This window comes from Manacus candei, unplaced genomic scaffold (assembly GCF_025592945.1).
Source record: "Manacus candei isolate 608988 ecotype Guabito, Panama unplaced genomic scaffold, ASM2559294v1 h1tg000057l, whole genome shotgun sequence".
Taxonomy (NCBI): domain Eukaryota; kingdom Metazoa; phylum Chordata; class Aves; order Passeriformes; family Pipridae; genus Manacus; species Manacus candei.
In genome coordinates, this window is record NW_026138105.1 from 8715352 (window position 1) to 8737339 (window position 21988).

Genomic DNA, 21988 nt, shown 5'->3' on the forward strand with positions numbered 1-21988 from the left:
ACTAACCCAGATTTTAGCCTTTTGTATATCTCCAGCAATGATTTTTGTCTTGTTTGTGTGTATTCACGTTTGGGCTCCCTTCTCCCCAGCTGGGACCCACCAAAGCCTGGAGGTTGGGGCAGATTTTCCCTGCTGTGTGAGGTGGCAGATACTGGCATTTCTGCATTCTGTTCATACTTGAAACCATAAAAAAAACTATGAGGTTTTATAATTTTCAGTCTGAATTCTGCTTTATTGACTCCTTTTTATGCCTTGTAAACTCCACAGTTAAAATATATTTGATTATTTTGTATTACAGGGAAACTATACAAATAAATAAAAGACCTATAAAAGATACAAGGAATTATTATGATCTTTGCTTCAGATGAGTCTGGGCATTGGTGAGCCAAGTCTCTCTACGACTTTCTGAAACTGCCTCAGCCTAAAACAACACCTGGACACATTGGTAAGAGTCTCTCCAGTAACTCCAGAACTTTCAAACTCTGTGTATCTGAAAGTTCTGGCATTTAAAAATAGACTGAAAGTGCCAATAACTCCTCAAAGACCACGATGTGGTTGTGATGTTCCTTGTTTCTTCTGAGGTCCACCCCTCTTTCATCAAGGGCAGCTCCACAGGTGTATTTGATGACATTAACTGTGACCTCCTAGTTGTTTGCTCTATTCACATAATTATTTTACTGTAGATATTTCTAAATATAGTAACTGGGTGATGTAAGAAGGTGTGTTCGTGGGAACAGTGTTGTTGATAATTGAATTTTGCAAAAAGGTTAAATAATATTTGTATAGTTAAGGACATTTCACTAATCTCAGAGGGAGGGTTACGGAGAAAAAAATACCTGTGTATTTTAAGGAACTGACTTATAGGAAGAGCAAAGTGCCAACCTTTGTTTTCCAGGTGTAGCTGATAAGTTGTGTAATTTTTGTAACAAGGTTTCCAAAACATATTTTAGAAAAGAAAATAGAGATAGACAGTTGGTAAAACCACGCAGAGGAGCAAGTGTGTGCATCCAGTTGTACTCCACCGCTGCACACAGCATCCCCTGGTACCATGAGGCCCCTGTCCCAACTGGGATGGACAGAGATGGACAGGGACAGGCAGGGATGGATGGGCAGTGACAGGCAGAGATGGATAAGGCTGGGACAGGCAGGAATGGACACGGCTGGGATGGGGTGGGATGGATGGGCTGGGATAGATAGGGCTGGGACAGACAGGGATGGGATGGACTGGGTAGGGATGGACAGGGACAGGCAGGGATGGATAAGCCTGGGACAGGCAGGAATGGACACGGCTGGGATGGGATGGATGGGCAGGGATGGATAGGGCTGGGACAGACAGGGATGGGATGGACAGGGACAGGCAGGGATGGACAAGACTGGGACGGGTGGGGATGGACGGGGATGCACGGGGACAGGCAAGGATGGGCAGCCCCTCACCAGGCTCCGCAGGGACTCCACAAACCCGGCGGATCGCGGGGTGCGAGGGAGCTGCCCCGCGCCCGGGAGGCGCGTTTACCCAAAAACCCGCCACAAACCAAACCGTTCAGTCCCACAACTCCTACATTAATTATTTTCCAGCGTACCACACAGCGCCGCGGGGGCACGACTCCCTTAACACTTTATTCACAACTCTACTAACTCCAAGCCCAACTCCCGTTGTTTTAGGGGCTGTTTCATGCCGAAGTGCGCGCTGGCCGCGGGGGGCGGCGGGTCCCGCCGGGGGTTGCGGGGCAGCGGCGGGGCCGGTTCGAAGAGGGCGCCGGCGGCGGCGCGGGGTGACGCGGGCATCATGTGAGCGGCCCCGCTCGCTCCCGGCGTGCAGTGTGGGCCCGCTCGCCCCACCCCGCGCTCCGCCGCCGCGGAGCCGCTCAATAGGGGAAGGGGAAAAAAAAAAAAAAAAAAAAAAAAGGAGGAAAAAAAAAAAAAAGAAAGAAAGAAAGAAATGCGGGAGAGAGCAGGAGAAATAAGACGAGGAAAAATCCGCCCGTAAGGGACAGGTTCTGCTCGAGGCGCACAGACCAAACGGGCTTTTTGCCTTTTTTTTTTTTTTTTTCTTTTTTTGCCTTTTTTTTTTTTGTCGCCGAGAGGATTCAGCCGCCTGGAAACCGCATGTGAAAAAGAGCAGCACCAAGGAAGAGAGGAAAAAAAAAAGGAGGAAAAAAAAAAAAAGGGGGGGGGGTTTGGATTGGACCCCCCCGCCCCGGTGCGGGAGGAAGGACCCGCGGCCGGAGGGCGAGGAGCTGCGGCGGCCGGCGAGGGAAGGGACCGGGGCTGCGTGACCCCCGCGGCGCGGGGGGAGAGGCGAGGAAGAGACGTTTCCCGATCCTCCCCGCCGAGGATTTGGGGAGGTTTCCGCGCCTGGAGCCCGTGCCTTTGGATCTAAAGAGGATTATTATTTTTTTGGGGGTGGCACTGAAGCTGGATTTGTTCCTGTGCGTGCGGCGCGGGGGGGGGCATTTGTGCTGCCTCTAGAGGAGCCGGCGGCCCGGCCGGGGCGCGGAGATCCCCGCGGATCGCTCCGCACCCCCCGGGAAAGGTGCGCCGAGGGGATCGGCGGGGGGCGGGGGAGGAGAGGCAGCTGCAGCTGCCGGGGAGGAGGCCCGGCGGAGCGGCAGCAAAGTCATCGCTATCGGCCCCCCCTCGGCTGGCTCCGGGCTCGGCGCTCTCCATGTCTCTGGCTCTGGGCAGCGGCCGCCACAGCAGCGAGTAGGGGGGGAGGAGGAGGAGGAGGAGGAGGAAGAAGAAGGGAGCCCGGGAGTGCCTCCCTCCCTCCCTCCCTCCCCCCGGCAGCCCCGGCCGCCTCCCGTCCCCTCGCCCCGCGTCCCTGCCTTCCCCTCCCCAAGATGGGCTGTTTAGGGAACAGCAAGACGGAGGATCAGCGCAACGAGGAGAAGGCGCAGCGGGAGGCCAACAAGAAGATCGAGAAGCAGCTGCAGAAGGACAAGCAGGTCTATAGGGCCACGCACCGGCTCCTCCTGCTGGGTAAGGGGCCGCGGGCAGCGGGGCCGGGGGCCGTGCCCTCCCCGCCGGGGCGCCGGCCCCAGCCCGGGCACGGGGAGGCCGGGGCAGAGGTGGGGCCCACCCGGGGCCGCGGGGATCCGCTACAGCGCCCGGGGCGGCGGGGCCGGGGGCGCCCGGGGAGCGGCGGGGAGGGCTCGGGCACCACCCGGGGCGCCGCGGGAGGGGCCGGGGCAGGTACGGGAGCGGCGGCCCCGGCGGGGCGGGCAGCGGGGCCTCGGGCGGGCGCGGGCAGGGGGCCGGGGATGCCGCGGCGAGGGGCCCGCGGGGAGCCCGGGAGATAAACAGGGCAGGGCAGTGACAGCGGCCGCGGGCGAGCGGAGCGCGGCAGGGCCGGACACCGCTCCCCTTTTCGCCGCGGCTCGGGGTGCCGAGGGACGTGCGGCCAGGCCGGGGAGAGGAGGAGGAAGAGGAAGGGAGGAAGTCGGGGAATCGTTTGGGGGAAACGGAGGGAGGATGTCTGTCCCGGAGGGAAGCGCGGCCGCGCTGGGGCCGGGCAGCGGCGCAGGGCCGGGCGGGCACAGCCCCGGCCCCGCAGGGCTCGTCCCCCCGCGCTGTCGCACCAGGAATTGAGGTACCGCGCTTGGAGCGCCGGCACAGCCCGGCTCCAGGTGCGATTCCAGCCGCTCCTCTGCGTTACCTGCCCGTGTTTTTTTTTTTTTCACGGGATATATTTAGAAACGCGGGTTGTGGCTTCCCGAGGAAAGGAAAGATCCAAAAAATCGCTATAAGGGGGAGCAAGGAAAGGTTTTGTCGGGCTCGTTATTTCAGCGTATTTTGGAGTAGTGTTTTAAGCTCGGATGCAGTTACGAGCCGTGGGTTGTTTTGGTCACGCCGAGGGACCGCCTGTGCACGTTCTGCAGGGCTGTAGCGTGGAGCACAGGGTAGGCCTCGCCGAGCTGACTCAGTTCTGGGGTGAAAAAACCTTCGTTGAAGGGGAAAAAAAAAGATTTTTTTTTTTTTTTTAAGGCTGTGAATTTGGAAGTGTATTTTCACCGGTAACATCTTTCAAATAGTCATTTGAAGAAAGAGACTTAACATAAATGGAGAGAGACTGGGGCTACAGCAGCACCTGCAGCACTGAGCCTGCCAGGGCTCCAGCAGAAGTCTTTTAACAGGATAATTTTGACTTCAGCTCTCGGGGAATGTCTTGGACTTCCAGATTTCAGGCTGAACGTTATGTAGATATGTAGAAACCATTTGTCATCAGATGGGTTGCTTTCGTATAGAGGCAAAATTTCAGCAAACAGAAACATGATGGGCTTGCCTGGATTTTCTTCCTGTTTTTTTTTGTTTGTAGGGATTTTTTTGTTTGTATTTTTATTTATTTATTTATTTTCGGTTTTGGTGGCTGAAAAATGATTTAGATACTTCTAAATAAAAATATTTGTGTGTTTAGCGATGGCAGTAAGGTCATCTGTGTGTGTATGTTTTAAAGTGGTAGTTCAGCTGTTACAGTTTCTGTCATGAATTGTGGATAGTCTGTAACACAGACTCACTAGTAAAAAAATAAATATAACAGTTCCCGTCCCTATTATTATGTTATGTTTCCTTTATAAGACACATGAAATAGAAAGCCAAGCGCTTTGAAAGTATTCTTAATCTTTTCAAATCATATTCAAGTAGCAACAAAGAAGAGCTGCTGAATATTCTAGCGGGTTTATGCTGCTCCTTGTAGGCCCCGCCGCTGTACACGTGCTTGTCCCGCTGCCACGAGCAGTCTCACTGAAATTAATGGAACTCTCCTTGGTGGTGAAGTTAAATGTGTGTGTAATTGTTGGTAAGAATATGGCCTTAACGAGCAGCCAAATATAGAAATAGACTTATGTAGATGTAATACTTCGTTTTGGTTCCCTGGTGTTGTATCTGATCCAGAGAACCCAGGTGTGTCAATACCAAACCGTATGTGTTTATAGCAAATGCAACAACTATCCAGCCCTGTTCTTGGCCTAAGTGAAGTAAAGATTTTGGCTCCCAGTGCTTATAAATATGTGATTTAGAGTTACAGCTGAAATTTAGTTGTTAATTATTTTTTAAATGGAAATATGACTATAGGAAATACTGCTGTTCCTGGATAATTCTTAGTTTTGAGGAAGACCCAGTCTCTCTATCTTAACTCGAGATACTAATTCTTGATCAGTTTTGCCACCTGTGTTTATTGCCTGGTGCAGTCTGTCTGAAGAGACAGAAGGTGTATGTTACAGAATAGTAGTTTAGGGGAGAAGTGGCACTTGCATAAAGAGTTGTAGATAAAAACTCTCTAAATGCTTAGAAAACATCAGTGAGCAAGGAGAGGAAAAAGGAGTAAGGCTCTGGTATTAAAGTGGCAAAACATGCAAGCAGGTTTTATGGAGAGCAGAGCAGGACTGTTGGGAATTCACGGGGGAGAAGGAAAGGGAGGGAGAAAGCAGAGGGGGAAACGTGTTTGTCAGAAAATGAACTTTGAAATATAACTGCTAAAATACAGTTTTGAACATGAGGCTCAAAATGGAGGCTTGTGCTGTCAGTGTGTGCTAGCAGAGGCCTGACATCCTATAAATACAAACTGTACCTCCCTGCCCGTTCTGCCACAGATGTACGGTTCCTGTTGTTGAGACACAGGCTAATGAGAGGAGTAAAGGAGTAGCCAGGAGATGCTAAGGGGAAATCTTTCTAAATTTTGCCAGGTTGTGCTACTACTCTTGCAAAAACTGTGTTTGCTTTATATAGAAAGCTGCCGATCTGGCAGCGTGGAGCAGCTCAATTAAATGCTGCTGTTGGAGTTGTTCAGCGTGCCTGGAAAAACGGGTACTATAGGCAGATGGGCTGCCCTGTGCACTGGCATCCGAGCAGCTCAGCAGAAATAGCATCCATCCACTTGTGGAAACTGGAGTAAAGTGGAGTGGGGGTTTCTGTACTGCAGGTATATGGGGGAAGCAGGGGAGAGCTGCGGGGGGGGGGGGCTCTTTGGAGCAGGCAGCCACAGAAGGTGGTCTTTGCGTCTCGTCGTGCTGTAGGGTTGATTTTGGAACATGTAGAGAGGGTGGGAGGTTGCTTACAAGACACAAGTAGGAGAAGGAGGTTTTTGTAGCATTGTGGGTGGAGGCTTAAAGGGATGCCTTCCTTTTTCAGATGCGAGTATCCACGTATTTTACTTCTTGTGATTTAAGTTACGTTCTTCGTCTGGGTGATGATAAACCACAGCCAAACTTAAAATACTTTAAGGATCTAACAAAAATGCTTTGGTTTAATAGGGACTTCAATCAGTCTTTCCCTCTGTCAGATAGTAGTGACAAGGCAACTAGGTTGTGACGTACCCTGTTTTCTTCTGTATAAAATGTTGAAGTTGTCCTTTTTCTTTCCAAATACTGCAGTCTGCTTTTAACGTTGACACTGGAAAAATGGACAGTGAAATGATCCAAGATTCAGATCTGACACATGACTTGAGCTGGGCATTTATTTTTAGCTACAACTGAAGTTTCCAGTGGCAATTATTTCTTTCACTTTTCGCTCTTGCGCTGAGAAAACCAACTTTCTCGATTTTACCCCGAAGAAAAAAATTTTAGTGTGTCCCTTAATCACTCATGCTTCCTTCTGAAATTGATTTACTTTCATTTTCTAGGTGCTGGTGAATCCGGTAAAAGCACAATAGTCAAACAGATGAGGATCTTGCACGTGAATGGATTTAATGCTGAGTAAGTGCATTTGCTTTTTCACTTCACAACGTACCTTCCGCCTGTGCACTGCCCAGAGTCAGTGCTGCTGCTTTATAGCTTGGTGTGTTTTCTTCTTGCTGCTGTTTCACTGTCTCTAGAATTTGGATGTACATTTTTAAATTAGATTAATAGGCATTCAGTTGAAGAAGTCAAGCACCAATCATTAGTGAGATCTAGCAGAATAAAATTATTTATATCAAAGGCATAGCTTAAGTTTTGTGTGTTTGTTAGCTGCAGTTTCTTTCACAACATGGCTGACACTGATTTACCTCAGCTATAGCACATTGATTCATATTGCTGAAAACATGCCTTGTGTCAGTGTACAAAATAAGTGCAATTTTCTTTATTTAGAATAAGTAAGGCTTTAGTTTCGGTCTCCTCACAAAATGAAACCCTACTATGAATTTTGGGGATTCTGTTGTATTTGCTTGTCCAGATGTTTATGTTAAATTATGTTTCTAAAAGCTTTTATTTTTTACACTTCGTATCTGTTCAGTTATTTGATAGTTGTGAGGAGAAGAATGGCATTAAGATAGGAAAAATGGATTATCAGTTTTTTTCATCTGAGAAGGATTTGTGTTTGCTAACTTTTTGTCTAACCTTGCTAGACAGTAAGAAGAGATTCTACTGCATGTTAGTTTATGCCTACAAGCATCTGTGTGTGTATTGCCAAACCTGCTAAATTAATTCTAATTGAATGAAAGTGTTGAAATTTCAAAGCTTATTCTCTGTATTTAATTTTAATTTTTTAATTTTTTTTTAATAGATTATATTTCTGGTTTTGTCTTGCTTGTTGTCAAGCACGGCAGTTTTGTATTGTCATCCTCCAGCTTTTAGTGGTATCATCTATTTTGTTAATCCTGCCTTTTTGGGAAGATAAAGCCTTCACTAGTCTTCCAGTAGTTAATTATTGAGTAAGGATGTCTGAGCTAAAAGTTTAGCCGAGGAGCCTGGACAGTACTTCTTCCTAATCACCAAATGCTGATTCAGGATAAGGTACATGGTCTTTTGAATGAAAGTTCAGACTGATTCATAATATATTACATTCTGTGCTACATGTTTTAAGCTCCTCTTTGTAGGGAATATTTTCTTTTTCCCAAATAACTTTTCCATAAGTGCCTAGTCCTGCATCCTGTTACTGCTGAGTTATCTCCATCATTTTGGCTGCTCTTGTTATTAAAGACCTCTTAAAAGACCTTTGTGACTTAAAAGATTTGCATGAGTTGACTTGGATGTAGCAGCTCTCAACACTGGGTACTAAGTAAAAAGTAAATGGAAGTGCAAGTGGAGGATCCCTGGTGCGTTTGAAAACATCAGTCCCTTTAACCAACACAGTTCTAAGTTCTCGAAGCACACGGATGCTCTTAAAGAGATAATGATGCTGGGGAATGAATGGTGTGTTACATGGGTAGATAACCTTCTGAACCCTGCAAGCTGCAAGCCCAAATTTCTGTGAGTCTGGGAGCCCAGAGACCCTCAGACAAAGCCTGCAGAGCCGGAGAGGGGCTGGCACACGCTGGGATTCGCAGCACTGGTGCGTTCCTCGAGTGTCTCGCCGTGCGTGGTGGGTTTGGGCAGAGCTGAGTGTGCAGCTGGAATCCAGGGCAACATGGCAAATTTGGCCTCAGGAGGCTCTGCTGGCTTCTGCCTTCTCATAGCAAGGGATTTGGATTACGGAGCAGCCCTGTGCCAGCACAGCCCTGCTGCCAATCACAGAGCGGATCCCGGTGCGGGAGCCACGCAGGAATTGCAGGGAAGGTCCCTCCAGCTCAGGAATCATGGATTGTCCACCCACCCAAGGCATTTGGTCTTGCAAAGTGACTCACTCTTGCAAGTGAGTCCTTTGTGCTTGTCCTTTTGTGGGTCCCTACGTATTGGAATGCCGAGGTGCATAAAAAAATCAAATAAAGAAGTGGTGCGTTTAAAATGTACAAGAATTAAGTTATGATACATCATTTTAGGTTTCTATTGCCAAAAGCAATCAGTAGATCGTAACATACACTTTACAGGGGGGAAAAGGCTCTTTTCCAGTGTTCTAAGATGTACAAGAAATAAGTTATAATGCATCATTTTAGGTTTCTATTGCCAAAAACAATCAGAAGATCATAACATACACTTTGCAGGGGAGAGAAGGCTGTTTTCCAGTCTTTTGAAATTCTTGCAAGTTACACACATGTCCTTAAGTAAACTTGTATTTTCTTCCAAGTAACTGACTGCTCCCTGTGTTGGCCTGCTTTCCCTGTTACCCGTTTTGCTGGATTCATTCCCTTTTTATCCTGCTTACCTTGTGGAAAAATGATGTGGGATTCAGTTAATGAGAGAGATAGCATGGAGTTTTTTTGGAAGGGTAGGAAAAGTAAAGCGTTACTTCTCTTGATGTCCTGATCAGTCTTTCTGGAGCATAAATACGTTTGCATACAACACCACAGCTGATGCCATGAATAACAGCAGAGTGCTGGTGAAAACTGTGCTGTGCTGGAGATGAGGAGACTTTTTTTAATGTTGGTGTAATGGACATAACTGTAGTTTTGAATTATTCCTGTTGGAGAAGCTTATTGGTGTGCTGGGAGAAATCCAGTTTTAAAATCCTGTCTAAAACTTGTTTGCCTTTGGCTTGGTTGTCCCGTGTCAATTGTTGTCAGTGGCAGAAAGAGGATACCTGTTGGGAAAAATGTCCAGTGTGCTACTAACAGAGGAATCAGAAGTTTTTTTATTTAGTGTTACTCAAAAGAAGTGTTACTTCTTTCAGGTGACTAGGCAGGATACCCAGTGCTAAAAATGCTGGCCTACTTCAGTGGGTGTGAGGGGATTTTATTTATTTTGGTTTTAGGATTCTGCCCCTAAATAGTTGAAGGGACAGTTGTTGTGTGCATTTAGGTGTATTGTTGTAGCTTTAACAAGGTGAAATCTATGTAGTCTACAAAACTAGAAGAATTTCCTCTGGGACTCCAATCCTCAATCCCTTTAGCTAATTAATTATTTGAGGAACTGTATGGAATCAAGTGTTCCAGGTAATTAATGTGCTGAATAGTTAAAGCTAAATTGAATGTGAAGGTGGTTAAAGTTCTAGGCAAGTTAACTACAGCAAAGACTGTTCAATTTTTTTCTGTGTTCCTTTCATACAGAAATGTATTTCTTTTTTTTTCTATCCCTGTTGTGAAGGTGGTGTGTGGGAAGCAGAGTAAGAATATTGGAGGGGCAAGGCACGCTCTGCAGCACAGGCTTCTCTGGATGGAGTGTTTTGGAAGGGCTTAGCCCCCTTCCAGCTCCTGCAGAGTGGCTTCAGGTGGCCCTGCTGTCCTCCCACCTCTTCCTACAGCAATTCCATAAACAATGGGAGTGTGGCTTCCCCCCTATATTCTTCCAGTGTTCCTCATCTTTAACGTGGAAGAGCTGCCTTTTAAGCATAATGACGACGCCGTATCAACCAAATTTTCTACTCTTTGCACGACAGCCAACAACAGAGGCCCTTCTCATGTAGAAAGGGTTTAAATTTGGCTTTTAATAGCAGGAAGCCTGTGACTTCCCTTCCTTTCCTTTCCTCCCTCCTCTACACTTCAGCTGTCTTTTCATGAGGCTGTTCCAGAGGATTAGGTCTCTGCAATTGCATACAGTGTTTTGTGAGTGTCCACGGATAAAATGGAGCTAAAACCCTCTCTTTTTGGCTGTTCAGATGGCAATCTTTATGAACAGGAAAGGACTGAAAACGGGAAAGGGAGGACAGGAATAGTAAGGAATATAGTTGGAAGAATTAAATGTGTTGCTCAGGCTGAAGAGGAAAAAACACAGAAAAGAGTTGGTATCTCGAGGAAGGGCTTCTCTGCTTCTACGATGGCCTTTCACTTACTTTCAATTTTTTTTAAGTCATCTTTCCCCTCAGTGATTACTGTGGCTTTGGCTGACAGACTCTAAGAAGAGGGTCATTGTCATGCACGACTTTAGAAAGCGGGAATTGGCACAGCCGAGAGACAATTCTGAAGTGTCATGGGAAAAACTGGGACAAGCAGAAGTACTTAAATAGAAATAAATGGTTGAAATGTGACTTACGAAATCCACTACAAAGATTGACAAATATGGGGAAATGTGCCTTTGTGATTAGTAAGTTTGGATAATATTTAGGATTCAGGAAGTCTCGAGGTTATAGGGAATTTCAGGTAATGCTTCTCAGCCTCAATTTCCCAAACAAGGTTGTATAATGTTGACACTTTCTTAAACAAGTATGTTGCAATGTTGAATAGGAGTTTGTATATTTATCAAATCTGAAGGCATGATTGATGAAGGCAGAAGCAGAGATGAATAGCTTTATTTTCAGGACTTAGATGATAAGTATATTTGCATTTCTCTTGTGCTTTTAAAAATTACTTTCTCTTGGTGGGAAAGTTATAAAGCCAAGTCACCCTCTTACAGGCTTCGAACATTTTCCCTTTTCTCACCTAGATTTAGTAGTTTGTGAGGAAGGAAAGGTAGTCATTGATGGTTTCTAATCTTTTCCTCGTACATATTGAACTACCATCATTATTTCACATAAACCAGTAAATGATATTATATGGACACTTAGGCAGTGTTAGTCTCTCTCAAGACTTCGGGTTTGGTAACTTTTCTGTTGTCTAATATGGATTTTTGTCTCTCTTTGGTCTTTCTATGCATGTGATTTTATGGAAGGGAAGTTAATGTTATGAGTGAGGAAAAAGTATAATGTTTATAACTAAGTCTTCTAAAATAATGAATTCCTTCCTAATGGCTCAGATTAGTTCATGTACACAAGCGTTACGGCTCCATTTTTACAGTTTCTTTACATTTGTGGACCAATCCCCTATTTCTAGAATGGTCCCATCAGTTCCTTGCCAAGAAACAAACAGACCTTATTGTGTTTTACTTGACTGGCAACAAAAGTAATTTTTTCCTGGTGTTTGACTAACATTGAAAATTGGAGTGGGGGGGAGGTTTGGGGGGTGTGATTTCCCTCCCCCCACTTCTTTCTTTCTTTGCATCACAGTGTCTAATAGAGGTTTCTGCACATTTGAGGCAGAGGGCATTTTTTTTTCTCAGCTCCTGTTCCGGGGCACAGATGAGGTGTCACAGTGCTGGAAAATTTGTGTGTACATGTCTGTTCAGGACTATGAAAACTTCCATTCCAGCTGAACAACTAGTTATGGGTTTTGATCAAAATTTGTGCCATAGACCATAAAGAGAAGGTGTGGGTGAAGAGGGGAGCAGGATTTGTATTTCAGTCATATTTTAGGTCTTGTCCTAAGAACTGACAATTCAATTAGTTGTGTAATTGAGTTTTGTCAAAAGACAAAAATATACCAACAGCAAATAAATGCTATGAATAAGAACTGACTGCTCCATACAGCTTGTAAAAGTTTATGCAAAATGTTTATGCTTGTTAAATAAAACTTCCATCAACCTGGAAAAAATGAGAGGTAATATCTGGTGATAAACCACCTAAGCAAGAAAGAAATCCCTTAATTGTTAGGATGTTTAATGTGGTGTTTATGTGCTTGAAATTATCTTTTTTTTGGAAATACTTTTGTTTCTACAAAGGGGAAGATTCTGTTCTGTGAAAGAGTAAATCTGAACTCAATGAAGCAGCATTAATGTTTTGTTAAAGTTAAAAAAATAAAGGAAAAAAACTTTCAAGTTTTGGGATATTTTTCAAGTTCATTGTGGGGTCTTGCCCTAAGAGATAAGACATTGCCCATTAGGATCATGTGCAAATGGTTTGTATTTAGATCTCCTACTCAGGTGTGATTTTTTTTTAATATTTTAAGGTGAGTTTTTCAGAAAATTCTGATGTTTATAATGCCTACACTGGGCCTTATTTGGCAAAGACTGTTAACATACCGTGGTGTTGAATATTCTAATAGTCAATAGAGCAACTCCTTTACCTTGCTCAGAGGCTCTCTGAAGTCAAGCCATTAAAATATTTCCACATGCAAGTGAAGTGAATTTTTTTTCAGGGTAAAAAATGGTGTTATTTAGGTTCCTGAAAGTATTACAGAAAAACAATGTATGAAGGAATCTTAAAGTTTAAAAAACTGGTTGGTTTTATTTGGTTTTAGATGCTCGTGGTAGGCTCAGACTAACCATCAGTGGAGGGATGACAGCACAGGATTGAAAGAAAGCTTTGACTTCCACTTTTACATTATGCTTTATTTTCAAATGCCTGTTTTGTGTGTTTGCTTTTGCAAGAAGCTGTTACTTAGGTAAAAGAAGGGAAGGGGGAATTGAACATAAAAATTTCTTAATTTTGGTAATTTCATGTTGCTCGAAGCAAAACATGCATTTACTGGTTGGAAAATGTTGAATTCTCCTAGAAAAGCAGTATTTAAACTTCCAGTTTTATGTTGTTACTTGTTGAGAGCTCTCTGTCCTCTGAATTACTGTTCCTGGCCTTGCAACTTGACATTTGTGTTTCAGTTAAATATTTCAGTTTTCTGATTTAGGGGAGAAAAAAAAAAACAACAAACCACCAACAAAAAACCCAGTGGTAAACTCATCCCTTCAGCTAAATTTGCATATGTTGCAGACATGACTTGGCATGTAAAGGGACTGGCCAAAAATATGGCAGTAGTTTTATTTGTTTTGAGGTTTAAATTTCACAAAAGCTTTTTAAGTATGCAGCTATCAACCTCGTAGGAAGCTTTATAGTTACAGTTGTAGAGAGCTTGGAGAGCAATAACTATGAATAGCAGAATAAGCATGAGTGATGTAATCTGAGAAGCAAAGGAGAGAGACAGAAGAGAGCTTAAGACTTAACTGTGTGGAAAACATTGTGAATGGGTCTGGGAGGATTTTGACTTTGATGGTAGATGTGGGATTTTACCCATTAGTTTTGGTAAAATCAAACAAATGAAAATGAATGCCGTTTTCCGAAATTTCCACGTTTCCTTTTACTTTCCCAAACCAGAAAATAAACTGTTTAGTGGGTAGCTGAGCTGATGGAGTCTGGTTTCTGAGACTTGTTCTGTCTCACAGATCTTTTCTGCAAGTCCCTCCTAGTGCCCTGCAGCATCTGCAGCTCCTCTGTGGGACCTGGAACCTTCCAGGATCTCCTGTTTCCTCCAGTCCTTGTTCTAGTCTATGGCCCTGATGTTCCCTGCAATACTGACTCCTGAATATTCCTACGTTGTCCTGCCCTTTATCTTCCTTTTTCTGCTTTTCCTGCTACCTGGACAAAGTCAGCTGGTGTAGATCTACGTGAACTCTTCCTGCTTTTCCTCATTGGAGCACTAATTGCGGTCTCTCTTCTACTCAGTCTCTGATTTTCATTTCTGGAAATTAATTTCTGCAACAAAAAAACCCCAACCCTCCTTCAATTTTGGTTGGACAACAGTATCTGAGATAGAGACACAGAGAAGAGCTAAAATAAGTCTTGCTCTTCCTCAATTCACTCCTAATATTTTTTAAAATATTTTTTCTCAGCTCCCATTTCTTTCAAGTTGATGGAAGTTATATATAACTTGCATAAACATTTTCCAGAAACTTTTACTCTGCACATTCATGAGTTAAAGTGGAAGTGGTGTGTTTTTCTCCATTTTCTTATCTTAAGCAAACATCTACTAGTATAAGCCAATGTATCATATTCCATTTAACTTATTTAATAAATAACAAAATGTATTAAATACTGCAAAAAAACTTTAGATACTTAAAAATATAGCTCTCTATGGAGAATATTAAATATATATCTATATTCTACACTTCAGTGTCCTTTCTGAAAAAAATACAGTGTGTTTTTTCAGGTTTTCACCAAGTCTTCTCAATAATTAAATGTACAGAGTGGTTACCTTTTCTGTAGCCAGTGTTACAGAATCAGCACTACGTGAAGAATTTTCCTCTGTAGTAACTTCCTGTATTTCTTATTTCCCATATATTTTGAAGGGGCAAACAGAGCAGTACTCTGATTTTTCCCAGTTAAAAATGTTTTTACTAATTTATCCAGATGGACTTTTGAATTATTTTATATATGAACAGAATGCTGCTTATCATCTTAAGCTCATGGAAGTTACCTTTTTGGTATTAAAACTATACCTTCACATCATTGCAATTCCTGACAATTCCTCTTACATCATGACATAGCTACATTTTACCTGGTGCCAGTCATGCCATGTTTTCAATTTCATTTTGTTAAAACCTCGTATTTTTGTAAGATAAAATGGGTTATTAATAAATATCTGTGCCTTTCTCTGCTGCTTCGAGCAATCTTGATGTGAGTGTGGTCTCTTGTTCCTGTTTCTTAACTTGCTGAGCTCCTGTGTTGTTCTTCTGGGCTGGGGGAGCAGGTTTTGGGGTTCTGAGGCGTTTTTTTGGGAGTGAAAACACTGCTCTTGTTGCAGTTTCTGAGCATCCTTCCTGAGCATCTCCTAGATTGAGGCAGGCAGAGCTGATGCTTTGAAGTATAATCCAGCAGGCAAATCTCTCTCTCTTTATTTTTAGATATATCATGTGTTTGTATATTAGGGTAGCCCAGGTCCCATCTCTGATGAAGGGCTGAGGTGCAGAAATCGTTCAGCTTGATCCTGGTCATTCAAAGCTCTCGAGTTGAAATGAAGGAAATTCCACTGATGAGGGGTTTTTTTTTTAATATAACTTGAATCCTGATGTCAGAAATAATATGCCCTGCATTTTATTTGGACAGTTGAACCTTGATTTAATAGTAAATGCAAGTATTTAGGATACAGTGCAAACGAGCTGCATTTTTAATAGTTATTTCTATAACTGTACTCCAATGTAAACATGCAGTTAATTAAAATTACTTGTTTACTGCCGAGCTTGCTTACTCAGAAGCAGCAATACATCAAGGTGTGTTTTTGACAGCTAAGAGGCAAAATTACCCACTTTTTGAGAAATGTAGTGGTGGAATATCTTAATGAGATGTTTTGTTTCAAGGTGTTCACTGTTACAAGAGTGCAGAAAAGCCTGTGACCTTCTCTCTGAGCTACCTGTTGCCGACTGTATTCTCCACAGGGCCATTTAATAAGTCATTGTGTTCGCTTCTCTTTTTATTTAAGGCACCAGAAAAATAATTATCCCTCCCAGCTGCACCCTCGTGGCCTCCCAGGAGTGGTGGGTGAGCTAATGGAGCAGGCAGAGGTGTGCAGGATTTCCTTCTGAGGTTTGGTGTAGTCCCAGGAGACCTTCCATTTAGCCTTGAACAGCACCTTCCCAGCTTGCTGGGGGATTTACCTCTGCCTCCTTAATCACTGTGATTTCACTACTCTCTTCTTGTCTCTAGGTCTATGTGCATACATAGGTTTTTGTTTCCTTCAAGTTAAGACATTTTTATTCTGTTTTGACAGTACAGTTATCTGTGTAATATAATATTAATGCTCATATTAATTAAAAAGTGTTGCAAGGCAATGAGTGCCTGAAGTAAATTTCTTCCTTAAGTCTGTAATAACAAAGGATGCCTTGCTCGTATCTTGCTTGATTTTTTTTTTATTTTTCTTTTTTTAAATACAGATAAAAATACGTAGTGGGACACTTAGCACAGTAACTTCAGAAAACTATGTGTAATGCCTGTTTTTAACTCAAAATAAATATTCTACCTAAATTTGGTTTAATGTGGCATTACCGTGGAAAAATTAAACTAGTTGGTTTCATGAATTTTAATTTAATTGCATAACAGTGATTGGCATAGCTTCACATATTTTGTGTTACTGGTCAAGACCATTTGAGAAAAAGATGAAAACTTACAGCTGTAATAACTTTTTACAAACCGAAAGATAGTAATCATAAGAACATTTGCTGAAAAGATCTTATTGAATATCGTTAGTTCTTTTGGATTTGTGAAATGAGACTGTAATGACAGCACTGTATTATTCATAAAAAAACCCCTATAAGTACAATGCAAAGCTGAGGAAAATGATTTTTTTCTTTAAATGAGAGAGAAAACTGGAAGGAGAGAGGCTCAGTTAAGTACTCAGGATTGTCAGGAAAGCTGGAAACACTCAGACCTGATCTAGTCCACAAGCCCCAAGTCCATGTGCAGCTCAGCTTTGGTTCTCCTGTGCTGCACTTTCTGCACTTTCAGATATTTAACAAAACAGTTGCAGAGCTCAGGGTCAGTAAAAAATTTAAGTTTTCAAGTACTTTGTTTCAGTGTATTTTGCAGCAGGCACGTTACACAGCTTTCTGGGAGATTTACTTTATGGGGTTGTTGAGGGTTTTTAGTTGTTAAATTTCTGTGGTATGGGAAGTTACTGGATTTTCAGTGCTGGGGTTTGAAGCACACTAAAATAGATGCCTGGAAATTTGATGCAACCTTTTACTTTTGGTATGTCAGAATGATTAAGGTTGTTTCAAAATAGTTACTCCTGAAAACACATTCTGCTTATGCTGAACATTGTGGATAAAAACATGTTCCATAACTTACACATAGAACACCTAAAAATCTGAAATGTAACTATTTTACCTGTTAGTTTTTTGAGTTGGAACTGTGTCACTGGCTTTAAATTTCCCCAAACTCTTAGGAACTTGGGATGCTCCGTGCTGTCTCTGTGTTTTGCTTTCACTTAATTGGACAGTCTTCACTTTATGTAATTGCATCTTATGCAATCATATGTTTACTTTCCTTATGTTTATCATCGAAGAACTTCATAGCATTGTTACCTCACTGTCTTTTTTACACCACTGGAAAATAAGGGACAAGATATAAGTAAAAAAGACTGAGCTTAGTAAAAGATTTCTGCACATTTTGTGCAATCATAGAGAGTCGGAAAAAAACACTTTGGAGTCATGTAGGCAGCACTGTCTGGCTTTTTTCCTCACAGGTTTATTTGTAATGAGTAGATTTTTAAAATATACTTTTCTCTGGGATTAACTGGAATCAGCCAAGACCTCTGTTTTCTTAACTGAAATTAATAGATTCCATTCTGATAATTTCATGCAATATAAAACCAGTAATTTTTTTTCACTTAATTTTTAGTAGTATTGTTTGGACATAGATTTTTTTACCAAATGCAAACGGTGAAATTATACATAGTTATGTAGAGAAAGCAGAAACTTTCTTTATGTTTTATTCCTTACCAAAGAAAGTATGTTTCCATCCTGTATAATGCTGCAAAGAGAAAAGGAGGCTTAGTATCTGTTAGAAGGGCAAATATCAGGATCATGGATATTTTCAATAAATAATGGACAAGAATCTCAAAGGATTTTCTGTGAGAAACTATGGAAAACGCCAATGTTAATTTATTTATAATTCTTAGAAAAGGGGGGGAAATTCTATTACTTGAGGTTAGAGATTGCCCAGATGCTTGACATCAAAAATGAGCATTTTAACTGATTATTATTCCTTAGTCTGGTTTCTTACAACAAGGGTCTATAGGAAGAAGGTCCTTAAAGTTCAGCTTAGCTTCACATGCAGTGAGATCTCACTGAAGGAACCTGTGCTTTTTGGAAATATTAGAGATCTGATTGGTAAAATCAGCTGTTTTGGTATTTGATGTAGTATCACGGTATATTTTGATTTTAAATACTGTCTTGTGTGACAACAATTCCTGTGTTACAGGAATGTAGAAGCTGCCTTTCTGATAGATCTCTTGGTGCAGGGCTTCACAGAGGCAAGGAGTGGGACCCCTCTGGAAAGCCTCCAGGGATCCAGTGGTTACATATACAAAATCATTCCTTGGATTGCTGGCCCAATCCCACCTGAAACCCCTCTCTTCAAACTGGCAGTGTAGTTATTGCTGGGAGGATCAGGTTATTTTTTTGGGGTGATCTGAATAACGTGTTTAAGTTGTACTTCAGAAATTTGTTGTGGTGTGAGGCAGCCCCACAGGAGTCAGAATGTAGATTGTATCTGTAAAACTGGGAAAGGACTTGAAAGCCAATTAGTTAATTACCCTAGTCTGGTTTGGGATTTTTTTTGTGGCAAAAAGGCAAATGCAACCTTGGATGCCTAGAAAAAGGGAAAGTGAAACATAAGTAATAAAGGGGACTTCCAACACCGATAAGAGTGTTATTAAAATAGTATATTCCACGCTGGTGTCTCCACTTCATGAAGGATGTGGATTTACTGGGAAGAATTTAAAAGGAATGTCATGGGAGTTGCCCCAGGTTCAGAAATGGGGTGCCCAGACATGATTTCATGGCCATGTAGAGGTAGTGCTGTGCAAGAAAGGTGCCTAAAAATGAGGGCAAGTGTGAGATTGACTTCTTAGCATTAGAGATATTTGAATTGAAATAATTTGTTGGGGATGAGGGAGCCTCATTTAAGCAGTCTGGGGGAGATAGGGAGGTTTTTTAAAAATACATTTCAATCCACCTTCTGAAGATTCAGCTTTCCTGATGCTCGGGGTGGCCATCGTGGCCTTGGGAAGCACAAAGCCTGTGCATGTGTTGGAATTACCCAGTGCAGCTGTGGGCTTCTGTTCCTGCTTTTAGTGCCCTGAAGATTATTATGGTCTGTGCAATTCTGTGTTGGTATGTGAAGCCTTGAAACCTTTCAGTCCTGTGTCTGCCTGCAGGCAGCGCAGAGAGGGGGGAGCGTGTGGTATGACTTTCAGTTTTGGCTTTTTCCCTTCAGATAATTCGCTACTTGAGTTTTGTCACTGTTTTCACTTCCTTCTGAAGCATCAAAGATTGGGCAGGGTCTGTGGTGGTATTAGAAGATCCTCTTTTGTGCCAGACTGGTTGATTCTTACTCACATGATATAGATAAAGTTGGTTGAAGAGCTTGAGATAAGAAAGAAACTCTCACTAGGAACTGCTAGGCATGTTTCCATCTTCTGCTGCACAAGACTTTCTTGACCACCAGTTTTTAGGACAGACTTCTTGTAAGCAGTTCTCTGCCATTGCAGGAGTCTTGGGTACTCAATCTCATCTAGTTTCAAATTGTTACCTTCAGGAATAATTGTTTTATTTGACATTTCATCTTGATACTGAAGTATATGGACAAGCGTGGTGGCTTATGGTGCTCTGAAAGGCAGACTGAGGTATTCAGCTATGCTCTCTGGCCTAAGAGTCTTAAAATTATTTACTAAATATTTGTGTTATCTGACTGTTCCTTGCTGTACCAAACTGCTAACCCAGGTGAAAGCTCTGAAGTCTGTTCTGTGAAGGCAGACATGTATGTGCCTGAGGAGGTTCTGGCTGGATTTAGTGCTACTACTCTGTGATTATGGATGTCTGTACTTGGAAAGAAATAGCAAAATTTCACCTTAGTGTGGATAATTCAAATTGGTATAGTTTTGAGTGCATTAGTATCTCTTAATGAAACCAAATATAGTTCTCTTCAATTCCATTCATTCTGGACCTTATCTCTCTTTCCGATATGTCTCACTAGTTGCCAAGCAACCTCAACAGTAGTTCTGCACATCCAGCAGCATTTAAAAAAAAAAAAAAGTGAGTAGTTGTTGCTGAAAATAAGATGCCTTCTGATGACATGAATGAAGAGAGTTACGAGAGAAGGAGATGGGGAGTGGCGAGTTTGGAGCCGATGTTCTGAAAAAGCCAATAATACTCAGCACTTAAGTAGCGCCTTTTATTTTCCGAGCACTAATCAAGCAACCATAAGATTATTAAATAAAGACTATTTTTTTCCTTTCAGTGAGTGAAGCACAATTATCTTTATACTTCAGAGGAGAGGGCAGGATTCAGTCCCAAGAGTGCAGGAGTTAGTTTAGTATATGTATTTCTTTCTCTGACCTGTATTGACTCCCCGTGTTTCTGGTTGAATGGCAGATTAACTGGAGGGTTTTGGAAGGTTTTTCTTTGTGTGTTTGCTGATCCATAGCCAGCACTGTCTATTCATTTCATGCAGATGCACCTGCAGTGTGTTGAGTTTTATTAAAATATTTATCACCTGGAAGGCCTTCCAAATTAGGAGTTTGATAGTTTGTGTGTAGGTCCTTTATTACTTGATAATGCTGTAATGCTTCTGAAGCAATAGATAGAGCTTCTTTTTATATTCTGTCTCCTGTGGGAAATGTGATCTGAGCAGCAAACAAACTACCACAGAGAAGGATATAATGATGCAAATGAAAGCTGAGTTGGGAAAATTATTCTGGTTTTGGATTGTTAAATTTCTGGGATAGCTTCTGTTCAAAAAGAAAATTCTGAATGACCCCCTCAGTGTCCGTGGAAAGCAGACACACGTGTCAGACACGCTCCAGACCCAGCGAGGCTGTTCCGTGCAGGGCTTTGGGGCTTTGTGCTCAGCCTGTGTGTACACACTGCATGTCCACAGAGGTGCTTTGGGCAAGAGCCTTCTGTTTGGACACAGAACCAGGCAGGATAATATAGGAGGCATTTTCCGTGTGATGCAGATAAACACAAAAAATGAAGGCTCAGTGTGCAAATTCACAGCTTATCCTTGCAAGGCGACTTCTGCCCTCCTGCTTCCCCAGGAGGGTGAGGTGTTTTAAAGGTAGTGTGATACTTGGAGCTGTTACTCAGAGAACATACACATTTTAAATTACAGTCTATATGTTCATCTGCATCACAGACCCAAAGGAGTGAATGCCTGAGGAGTTGTTTTTTGCTTTGTGTATGAGGAGTGGTGAATTATTCCTCAATGCAGTGGATTTGAGTCAGCTGGTGGGTAGGTTACTTGTTGCTTTTAATGTGAGGACTAGAAGCAATACCTAGATCATTCTAGGTTTAAGGATAAATTGAATTAAGGAAGGCAGACAAAAGAACTACACTTGGAAATGGTTAAAACATAATGAAAAAGCATCCCAGTGTTATGTAGTATTTTTACCACGTTCAACTTCTAAGGTTTATTTGTGTTGGGCTAAAATTTCTTTTGACATACTGCAGCTAATAGAGGTAATTTAGAGATAGAAAAATAGTCTCTGTGTGTGTGATGTGTATACAAAAACTGTTTGTAGTAGTGGTATTTTTATCCTCGTCTTCTAAGAGAAAAAGACCAGTCCTACTTCATGCTTTTTTTGTAATGCATAAAATACATGGATTTTGGCAGCTGCCTCTTGCCTCTAGGCTTGTAAGTAGGTTTGTCTGTGCAAGGTGTGTGTAATTAATATATATATATATATATATGTATGTATATATATGTGAGGTGTTAGTTGCTGCACCAGTGTTGCCATGTAAACTTAGTTGCCCTTTTATATATATATATATGTATTCTCTGTATACCTAGTTTTAAAAGGGTAAATATTATAAACTGGTTGCTCAAGAGCAATATGCTATAAAAAAAGTAATAAGCACATCAGTAAAAGTGTTGGAGGTAGTAATAAAACTGCACTATAATCCTTCTACCAATTTATTGAACTCTAACTTTAGTTATCTAGACAATTAACGGCTACATATGGTAC

The 21988-nt window shown here is 42.3% G+C and overlaps 1 protein-coding gene across 2 annotated transcripts in view; it reads left to right on the top strand.

The window, feature by feature from the left end:
* GNAS (GNAS complex locus) overlaps positions 1-21988 on the top strand; it is a 139602-nt gene that overhangs the window by 48142 nt on the left and 69472 nt on the right. The window contains exons 1-2 of one of the 2 annotated variants that reach the window (XM_051803101.1): positions 1840-2979; positions 6617-6689. In XM_051803101.1, the coding sequence (XP_051659061.1) occupies positions 2841-2979; positions 6617-6689 (212 nt within the window). In that variant the 5' untranslated portion in view covers positions 1840-2840. Of the gene's footprint in view, positions 1-1839; positions 2980-6616; positions 6690-21988 lie in introns of those variants that run through there. The other variant, XM_051803100.1, reaches the window with a different exon arrangement.